The sequence below is a fragment of the Aulostomus chinensis genome, chromosome 16 (assembly GCF_037954235.1).
Source record: "Aulostomus chinensis isolate RoL2024-O1b breed Wild chromosome 16, RoL_Achi_v1.0, whole genome shotgun sequence".
Classification (NCBI taxonomy): domain Eukaryota; kingdom Metazoa; phylum Chordata; class Actinopteri; order Syngnathiformes; family Aulostomidae; genus Aulostomus; species Aulostomus chinensis.
Genome location: NC_141335.1, coordinates 10,265,965 through 10,276,677, shown reverse-complemented (window position 1 = coordinate 10,276,677; position 10,713 = coordinate 10,265,965). Strand labels below are relative to the sequence as shown.

The following is a 10,713-nucleotide window of genomic DNA, read 5'->3' as shown; positions in this document are numbered from 1 at the left end:
GCAGGGTGTAGATCAAACATTCAACGTCGTACACGGCAGCGCTCTCAAAAATGTTGCGCTTAAAATGTCTTAAAAGGTCTCACATTAAAGAAACACTGAAGTGGTCTGAATAACAATTTTTCCATACAAAAATATTATTACTCATTTGCGCTAAAACTGTACATAACAGTAAATTGATCAGAGCGACAAAGTGTTGCTTCACGTTCTTCCCAATTTTCTCCAAATGACACTACGGGATATCATATTAATCACCCTCAGTTAACCGTCTGCTGAATATAGTTATCAAAAAGCTTTGGTAAAACTGTGCCTGGCAGATTCACTCCACTGCTTTTCAACCGCTTCTCTTATTTTCCACTTTTTGACACCGCCTGCACCGCTTTGATCCAATCCTTTCTTTCCTCGGCAGTAGCAGCTTGAAGGAAATAGTGAGTTTCATCTGAAGTGATGATCTCGAAGAGGTTACCGTCAATGTCGTACTTTTTGGCTGAGGAGGAAAATGTGAGAGATATTAGTTGTTGTTTAAAAATTTTTTTTTTTTTAAAAAGAATGAGTGAAGAGAATCTGCCACCGTTGGGAAGCAACAGAGCTTCCTGCAGCGACAGTTTCACCCACCATCAGGCGCGTACTCCACAGCTGTGACCACAGAGCCGCGGAGATGGATGGAACCCAACGGGTCATCAGACTGACACGGGGAATAAAGGAGGGTTTTATTTGTCTGCGTTAGATGTAAAAAAAAGTCCAAATTTGTCTCAGCATGCAAGCACAAGTCAGTTACCTTTGTAGGATCATAGTAATGCATGTAAGCAGGGTCGTTCCTCAATATGAACTTGCGAACTTTCCAGTTTTTCCGTTGATGTCCCTGGGATGAAAAAAATAAATAAATCACACGATCAATCTGAGTAAGTGAACAACTCTAAACGGAAAACACAGCTTTGCATCAAAGACATGAAAGTGAAAATGCTAACTGCTTTGACAGGAAAAAAAAGTCCCACTTTAAACCACAGGAGTCCCGTGTGTCATTTTATGATCCCTCGACAAAAATACGTTTTCATTTCAAGTAAAGGAATTAAAGCTTCTCCTATGAACGCAAGACTTCTCTTGGGTGCTTCTTCAGTTCAACAAAAAAATTTCAACGCATTTTTTTTCAATAAAATTTTTGAAAATAAGAGAAGGGTATTAAATTTACTTAAGATAAAAATCTAAACTATGACTCAAGCATCCTCTTAATTCATAAAAAAAGAAAAGAATTTATTCTCAAAAAAATCATTTTTATCAGAAAAACTTCTTTTCCTCTAGTGAATGCAAAAAGCTTCTGTAGGAAACATTTTTATTTTAAGAAATCTTACTGGCACTCATGAAGAATCAAAGTGAAAACAAAACCGTTTTGGTTCCAGTTCTGCTGAGCGTGCGTGTTCTTTCACTACATAAGAGCGATTTTAAAGGGTTTAAGTTCAACATCCCCGAAGCCACGCTGCCACACCTGTTGTAGCTGTACGCCTCACCTGTTTGAGTAAGCAGCCCTGCTTTACGATACTTCCTCTGAACTCCTCCTTCAGAAGCGTGTCTTCATCACTGGAGTAGCCCTCACAGAAGAACCCGCTATCTGCCTGTCAAAAAAAAAACAAAGTAAAAATCACACAAAAAGTGATGTAGCGTTTATATAAAACTGTGTGAATTATAGCTCAGGTTAACTTACAAAGTAGTAAAAAGCGTCCGACTGATCTAAGAAGACAGATTGTTCTCCGCTCTCAGCTCCGTCTTTCGACAGATCCCCTGCAGGCTGGAGAAAGCCCTCATTCATGAGCCCCGTTGCTAACATGAGGGCCTCGGGCCTATTTCTGGCTTTCTCGTTGGAAATCAGCCATTCTATCACTGTGGCACCTGTACAAGAAATGGGGAAGTGACAAAAATGGATTTAAAAAAAAAAAGAAATAGAACTTCTTGCACCTGTAAGATGAAATAGATGAGAGCATTACCGGTGAAGCAATGGTTGAAGACTTTACTTTCATGCTCCAATCTTAACTCCTTCACTCCATCATCTTGGTCTTTCAGAAGCGCATACAGCTCCCTGACAACACAATTTAAAAATGCTAATGTCAAGCCATTATACTACATACAGTAGGATATTGATTGCTGTTTGCAGATTTGAGATCTTACGGCAGGTTGATTGTTTCAGCCAGGCGAATGGAGCGTCTCGTGGACTTCCTGGCAAACTTCTTTCCACCTTCGAGACAGGAAATGGCCCTCTTGATGTCCTTGACCCAAAACTCTCTTTCCTCCATATGTGAGGCTTGGAAGAAATGATCCTGTTTCTTGTCTGTTGTGATCTTGAAAACCATCTGAATAGTGTATGCATATTGATAGTCAGTACCAACTTCATTTGCGATCTTTGACATCTCCCCCACAAACGATACTTGGCGAAAAAAAATAAGTATTCACTCAAGTATTTTGAGCGCACGAAGACCTTTTGGTCCTCCTTCATTTCATCTTTGTGACTCCAGAATACAGAAGCAGCCTACCACTTATATTTAGCCTGACGCTAAAATATGGCTAACGACAGCAAAAATGCTAAAGAAGGTTAGCTGTCAGCTTCAAGCTAAATAAACATAGCTGTCTCTTTCTGCATTCTGGAATCACAAAGAAGTGTTGCAGAAGGGTAAAAGACACCTTTTTGAAAGGCAAAATACATTTTCTGGGATAAAGTAAAATATGAACGTTAGTGACCATCACACCGTCAAAACACACACACACACACACCTTAATTCATTTAAAAATTACAATTTCTTGGTTGAAATCTCTGCTGTGAATCCCTTTTATTAAGCAGTAACTTTCATTTTTCACAGCTTTTATACAGGTACACCTAATATTAACTTACCAGTCTCTTGCAAAAATCCTGGCAGGGACTGATGAGCTTCGACCCCTTTAAAGGGATCATTCCTTTGGGAGATCGATCCGTTTTCTTCTTGTAGAATTCCATGCCATCTTCTGACAGCACTACCCACACAGCCTTCCAGGAGTTTAACACTGCACCCTTTGGATATGTAGGACAGGTGGTAGTTGCAAAACTCTTATTATTTGTTGTGCATTAAGTGAATATTTTTACTGTATATTTCCTTGTCATCGCTGAGGTCATGCGTGGCTGCTTTAGATCCTCCTTGTACCAAATGTATCTACTGAGAGAGCCCCAGAAACACCTCCGTACACGGCCTTTAAATCTGACACATATGCAGCTTTGAAGGTCACGATGGTTCTGTCACAAGGGTTTACTTTTTTGTTCAGGTGACATAAAACGGTAAATGCTAAAAAATATTCAACTGGCATTAAGTTTCAGTTCACAAACTGAGCATGGGGACATGCAAAAAAATGCAGAAATGAATCTAAAAGCTTCTCGCGTGTAGACATAAAACAAGGAAAAGGAATTACTGTAGCAAGTCCACTGTTTACCGTCAGGGTTTCTATATTTAAATGTTCTGCAATGTTTGTCTCGAGTTTAAACGAACTACCAAGCCATGATGAACTTGTATTTGTGTAACTGGTTCTACCCAATCTCTTGGGGAACTGAAGTCCTATTTTGTAACCAAACGCCCTTTTTCACTGCACAGTATATAACATTTAAATCCCCATGAGAAATAAACACACTTTCTCAAAAACAAATGCTTAAAAGCATCAAAGAATTGTTGCAATTGCCGAAACACCCAGGAAGTCTAACTCCTCTCACAGAACGACCCTGACCGTAGCACTTAGCTGCTGAGGAGCTTTTATTTTGGTCATTGTCTACAAATTAACTTACATAATACCCATGTTCATCAACATGAAGGAGCATGTTAGCTACCGCGACGTGTTTGGATGGGTTTTTAAGATAACAATGTAGGTCTATGGTGCTGACCAACACGATATCACTTGAGCTGGAGACTTTTAAAGGCTTGGAATGAACTGTTCGCTTATTGTTAGACTGTGTTTCAATGACCTGCCGTAATTCATCCTGATCAGTCGTCTGTGCACTTAACTCTGACCTGTTGACAAAGAAGCATCTCAAAGTTACCATTTCAAAAGGCTTTTATTGCAACATTATCAAATTTAGTCATTGTAAAGTCCGTGATTATCATGCAGAATTCTCTAGAACATGTTCAAGCACTACAAATGAAATACAAGGAAGTGCAGATCTTGAGTATATTGTTACCTTTTTCACCAAGTATCCCTCTCTGATCTGCTGCGGCTCCATTGCTTCGCTCTCTCTCTCGCTGCTGTTGCTGACAGAAATTTTAACACTGGTTTTGACTATTTCAGTATTTCCACCTCCCCTCTCTCTCTTTCTTTTTGTGTCTTTCCCAACCACAATCGCAAAACCCCACACATACACAAAAGCACACACACAAAAACAGGAAGTTGTATGAGAGAATGCATGGTCATCTAGCTTCCTCTCCTCTGTGGTATTATTACTTTTGGCAGCTGATGTTTCTAAACTTCAGTGTGACAGTTGGGACACAATTACTTCAAAGTGTCTTGGTCTTTTCACCACAGTTACACTTAACCCGCTTAAACACAAGAGGTCAAACTGAAAAGTCATCCCGTAAAGGTCAGATGGAACCAATTCCTCCTTCATGTAACTGTATGTGTGTCCAAAGTTTTAGTACTTCCCTCAAGAAGATAATGTGATGACTGACATTTGTCCATCTTTTAACCTGATATTAACCAAACATGGTGGATGAGTATAACATACGGTAAGTCAAAGTAGAATCCTTCACATTTAAGGGCAGATCTGTTTTACAGAGATAAAAAAAGTAAAGTTAACATGTTTTCATCTTTCATTTTATTATGTCGGAAATGTTGCTTTAAAGGAACACACCAACTTTTTGGGAAATAGGCTTGTTTACCGTTGTTCCCCCGAGCCAGTTCCCATCCACTACCCTTCATGGTACCAAGCTAACTAGCGGTCAGCCACGAATCTCTGCTTTCTGAGGTAGACACAGGGGAGAGAAAGGTATCCATCTTCTTGTCTGGCTCTGAGGAGGATGGATAATAATTAAATTTGACCAAAAAGTCTTCATGTTCCTTTGAAGGTGCGATGTACGACATCCTGGTCAGTTGGTGTCTCACTCATTCTTGCTGCACTAATCTGTTCAGCTGGTTGCAAGGTTGAGAAAACTAACCACGTATGGTCGGAGTCGTAATAACAGTCATAAGACAGACATTTCATGTGGTCCATCTCACATTTCGTGACGTTGCCACGCCCTAACAATAACAACATGAATTTATCAGATGCTAAAGTTTCTAATTTGGGCAATTGCCAGTGTTAGTTAGCGAACGTTAGCTCACCTGTCCAGCAAACTAATTCATCACTGTAATTTTTTTTCAGTTGAATTGAGACTTACAATCTCCTCCTTTTCAGATGTTCTGTGGATGTTTTTCTTTTTTCAATTATTTATCTTTTTCAAAATTGTTGTCTATGGCACCTTTAATGTTCTTGGTCTTTGGCTCATAACATTTCTGACAGTTTGGTACTTGCTCAATATTTGTCACTTCTCTATGACATAACTTACAAATGAGCTGTTCTTCCATCATTGTGGTTTGAGATCCAAAAATAAAAACTTGAGCAATGATGACAGACCCAAAACTGTATTTAGCATGGGGCTGACAGTGAGTGTTGGCGTTTTGCAACATCAGAGCAGCTGAAGTGAATCAGATTTATTTTGGTACAAGGTTCCTACTTTCCTTATTGCTCGATGTGGCTGATGTGTACTGGCTGAGGATCACAAAGTTAACATACAGTAGAAATAAGAAAATGGTTTGTAATTATCTGGAAAATATATTATTTACTGTTTATGAATCATAAAGGCACAGTAAGGATGCTTTGACAATTCAGCAGTTTTACACTCGTCCCCTAAAAACTGATAAACACACAAGACTGCCACTCAACATGGATTCCAACAGATTACACCAGAATTCACTCATATTCTTTTAACAGATTAGATGTGATGTCCTTTCTGCTCTTAACAGCAATGTGACCGAGTGGCTCACGTCACAGATTAATACGAACATTCATTTAGGTATAAAATAGCATTCAAAACCACACTATTTTGCACCTCTGTAAAGTACTGAAGATTATAATCTCAAAACCCTGTTGGGACAGGTGATGATTTCACTCACACTGTTTAATGTTGTATAATGATTTGGATAATGTCAATTGAAAAAATCCATCAATCTCTCTCTATATAAATACAGGGGGATTACAAATTTAATCTAGAACAGATTATTTTGTGATGTTGTAAATGTTCCTCTAGAGGGCCTCATACACAAATTTTAAAGAAAAAAGATGAACGTGTACCCATCTGTTTTCCCTTCAATTGACTCTGTGAGATGGAAACAAACCCAGATACTTAAATTGAATGAACTCCTCATGTCTTCCACATTTATCATCATTACATGAGGAAATCATACATGTGATGTTGAGCACAAGGAACACGGATCCAACGTGTTAGAGCAGTTCACTTCATTTAACACGTCACAAATAGTTCCACAAGTGTCACGACCGGCCTCATCCGCCATGTTCAGTACATCAGCTTCCAAGAGTTGTTTGTTTTTTTTCAACCGTCCTTTCATTTTGTTTGTTGCCGTTCTTTTCAGTGTTGTATTTTCATGTTGGATTTTAGTAAATTGCATGTTTGTGCTATGAAATCTTAGTGTGCCTGTTTTATTGTCCTCCTGCAGTCAAAGTCTTACTTCTGTTTTTATTGAATTTTCTTTGATTGCCTTTTTTTTTTAAACCCTGTTTTTTTTTTTTTAAATGTTTATTTGTTTTGTGAGGTGGACTATTTTTTTTCTGTTTAATCGTTGAGCTAACCCAGCTGACACACTTGCATTCTCATAGATTTCCCCTTGTAATCTCACGGTATTCACATGGGTGTTTCTATTTTTTTTTTTTTCCAGATTGGAATTGATATAGATTTCACATATAATTCCATAGATTTTACATTTAACCCCGCGAATGAGCACTTCTGAGTTCCACATTGGATTTCACATTGGCTTCCCTCAATACGGGAAATGTCTGTCTGTCGCATTTCTTTTTTGCAAAGTTCATGTAAAAGCAAACGTGCTCCATTTAATACACACGTTATTCAACATGCAAATATCACATGTAACCTACATGTGGCACATCCAAGCAGGTGCAGAAAAAAGGAAAGTGATGATGAACATCAGCAGGAATACGTTTCATTATAAGAGATAATTCCAAAAATATAATTCATGCCCGTTAGTGCTCCTGGGTGTTTTTTTTATAAAGACAAAAGGAACACAGGCTGATGGGAATATTTCCGTCTCTCAACCAATGGGATGTTCTCTGTGACCATGACATTCATCCAAAAGGACATGTCTTGAATCACGTTCCTTTTTCCCCATGCTATGAATAAACATCAAGGTGGGCTGGTTTTTATGAGTGTATTGAGGATTTCTTTCCTTTCAGCGAGGAGGGCGGGAGGGGGGAGCGGCATCTCGCTGTGGTGGTGACTGGAAAGGAGCTTGAGGTATCGAATGGTAATTTCAGCTGGGGAAAAAATAAAAAATGGAATAGCACCCAGCAGTTGTAGTTGCTTGTTCTAATCCAGACCTAATGTCCAAGGACAACTTCAGAAATCGAAAACTATACACTTCAATCTTTGTCCTCTGACTCGGAATCTGAAGCTCAAAGAAAGCCGGAGTCATGGGAATAGAGAGAAGAAAGAATCTGTTAGTGAAGAGGAGTGAGGTACTGTAAGCATGATGAAACCTATGAAAGAGTAAAAAAAAAAAAAAAACCCACTCACTCTCACTCTCAAAAAGCCCTTGTCACACCTCAAATGACCTATAAGGATTGATTCCCACACTTATATCATCTACCACTGACATCATCGGAAGGTTGTGTGTGATTCTGTGCGGCATAAAAAAAAAAAAGACATTCTCTTTCCAAGCTTTTTAACATGAAGATGTGTTGAAAACTAACCCGGACTTGTAGCTGCACGTCACACCCACATTTGTCCACCTTTCTCCTGTGAAAATATAAAACCGAAGCAAAAGGTGAACCTTCTTCTCCGATCCCGCCCGAAAACCTTGACTGTGGCTACAACAACAACAACAAAGAGTCTCATTATATTTTATAATATTCATAGCAATTTTAGCTTGAATAAACTTCCGTGTAAAGACCTCTTATTTTTCTCAGAAAAAGGGCCTGACACCAAACGACACCTTGTGGCCCACGCATAAAATTATGAGGTCAAAAGAAAATATCTTTATTTGCCGAAATTGAAAACGGGCAAAAGCTTGTTAAAATGTCGGCCATTTGCACATTGACTCAACTGGCCCCTCGGGACTGTGTTTAACGCTTGATTCCTCTGCCTCAAACCGTCGAAACACGATGTAAATAATGGTTAAACAACAAAACTGAGGTCACATAAAGACACATGATCCGTTTATTTCCATCAATCAAAAAATTAATTAATCTAAGTGGTAGTTAATGCCAGCATTCAATGTGTTGTCCACCTTCGTAACACTATCAGAGGAGCTCTCTTAGTGCTTGCTGGTTTTACTTTTGATAAGTACATCCTGCAGTCAATAACTTGATACTTTTACTCCTATAACAATTTGAATGTATTACTTCCACATCTATTTGGTAATGCAGTATTTCTATGGCGTGTTATTGAGACATTTCCAGAAGTAAAAGAGCTGAATGTTTCCCCCACTGCTCCTTATACAGTAACAGATGTTTCTCGATGTCGCTCCTCTTTGAAGATCTGTTCAATGTTTCTTCCTCTCTCTCTCTCTCTCTCTCTCTCTCTCTCTCTCTCTCTCCCCCCCCTCATATTGAACACAGTCATAAATACTGCATGTGTTGTTCCTCCTGCCGCCCCACCCTTCGCCATAGCTCTTGTTTCTCAGCCGAGGGACTGAGACATCTTCATCCCGGTCCTCAGTACTTCACAAAGACTATTAATAATTCTGCTAAAGAGTGTACTGAGCTGAAAATGTGCGGGGAGGTTGGGGGGGGGGCAGTTGATGGCTTTTCTTTTCAATTGCACACTCAATCTCTCTCAATGTCCCTCCATTCCTGTTGTGCTCCGACATTTTCTAACTTGACCTTTTGCAAGGCTGTTCATAATTTCGTGCCTGGACATCAAGCACACACTGCCAAACAGCCTTTATCCTTGACATCAAGCAGACGCTGTGGAGAAGTTTAACCAAACACATAAACGGGCTTTTATATGACTTTATCGAATTGCATAGAGATATGATCAGCATTAATAACCGAGCATTAAAGAGGTTGAAATGTTACCTAAGCAAACTAGTTGACTAGTTGACATATGCTTTGTGCTTATGTAGGTTGCAGCAGGAAGTCGGCAACAAAGAAGAAGAACGGTCTAGTCTGCGAAGAAAACACGAAAAGCTGGACTGGATTTTTTTTTAATCGAAGCCTACAATGGTGCGCGGTCATATTGCCTGTAAAATTATTTCTCATGTGAAGCAGCCAGCCCTGCTGAACCGCTAATGATAACATGAAACAAATCCCTAAATGCATAAGAGAGAGCTTTCAGATTCTGCTAGGATCAATAATCCAGTATGGCTGACACGTTAGCAACGTCAAGCCAAATCAATACTGCTTACATGAACAGAAATTGTGAGCAGTGGCGGTGCTATTGACCAATGCCAAGGTGAACTAAATTGAATCAAATGTAAAAAAAAAAAGAAGTTATTTTAAATTTTAGATCTACCCCCAAAATTACTGGGTTCTTCCTCAACATATGCTTCATCTCAGCCTTATATTTGCAGCGAAAACATCACACGTTCCGGCACATACGAACGCAGATCAAACTGAGGCTGAAAAAGCTGCAGCAGCCTACATAGGAAGCCTGCTAACCTTTCAAAATACATGATATTTCAACCACTTCACACAATGACAATAAAAATCCACACAATACCTCATGCATCAAAAGTTACCACAAATGAGCTTGCGGTTGCTTGCATGCGTAACATTTATTTTCTCTCCCCGTGAGTAAAAAAAAAAAAAAGCATGAAGAAGAACAAAAAGAAGACAGCAAGACACCCTTTCCATTTACCATTTTAGAAAAAAAGTTTCCCTCCTCTCCAAAAATGTGCTCATTATTACCGCACGTGGATGTTTGATTGTCACCACGGTGAAATAACTGAAGTGCACTCAAAACTCTCAATGGCTGTTTCCACATGCACCTGCTGAGGGGACGACACTGACTGTGTTCTCGCCACTAAATGAAGGTCATTTCATGCCAGCAAGATTCAAATAACACTGGACTGTGGTCTATTTCGTAATTTCGAAACTCCAAACATCCAGTGAGCTGAGAACTGACTTTTTAGTGAAGTAGGACACAACTCGTGTCCAGCAACTAAACTTGTGAAACAAGATATTTGCATATTCATAGAATCTAGTCTTTTTTTTTTTTAACAAGGGAGACAGACTGCAGTTGATCTCAAAATTTAATTAGGTCGTTTCAACTTTTTAGTGGGAAAAAAAGCAGAGTGACCTTTATTATCTCTGCCCTACACATGCTTACATGAATCGGAGGAACATGGATCAACTTTATAGGGTAAGACTGATGCAAACAGATGGCAGTGGCCTACCCTCAGGGTATATAATACCACACATCCCACTGAGCCAAGCCCATATTTGAAACTCAAATCTGGTGTTTGAATTATACTGTCTTCTGACATCGT

General features: G+C 39.3%; 1 protein-coding gene across 4 annotated transcripts; it reads right to left on the bottom strand.

Annotated features, from left to right (window-relative positions):
• Window positions 1–204: 204 nt before the first annotated feature.
• Window positions 205–5,589, bottom strand: plek (pleckstrin). 4 transcript variants are annotated; one of them, XM_086180756.1, is made up of 10 exons: window positions 4,181–4,258; window positions 3,968–4,013; window positions 2,876–3,031; window positions 2,158–2,339; window positions 1,977–2,068; window positions 1,697–1,881; window positions 1,503–1,607; window positions 776–859; window positions 613–682; window positions 205–484 (listed from the first exon to the last, which is right to left on the bottom strand). In XM_086180756.1, the coding sequence occupies exons 3-10, from the start codon at window positions 2,975–2,977 to the stop codon at window positions 345–347; spliced, it is 960 nt and encodes a 319-aa protein (XP_086036882.1). In that variant the 5' UTR covers window positions 2,978–3,031; window positions 3,968–4,013; window positions 4,181–4,258; the 3' UTR covers window positions 205–344. The 4 variants fall into 4 exon arrangements, with proteins under 4 accessions (XP_086036882.1, XP_086036880.1, XP_086036879.1 ...); XM_086180754.1 differs by lacking the exon at window positions 3,968–4,013 and having other exon boundaries at window positions 4,181–5,589; XM_086180753.1 differs by having other exon boundaries at window positions 3,968–4,288.
• Window positions 5,590–10,713: the final 5,124 nt, after the last annotated feature.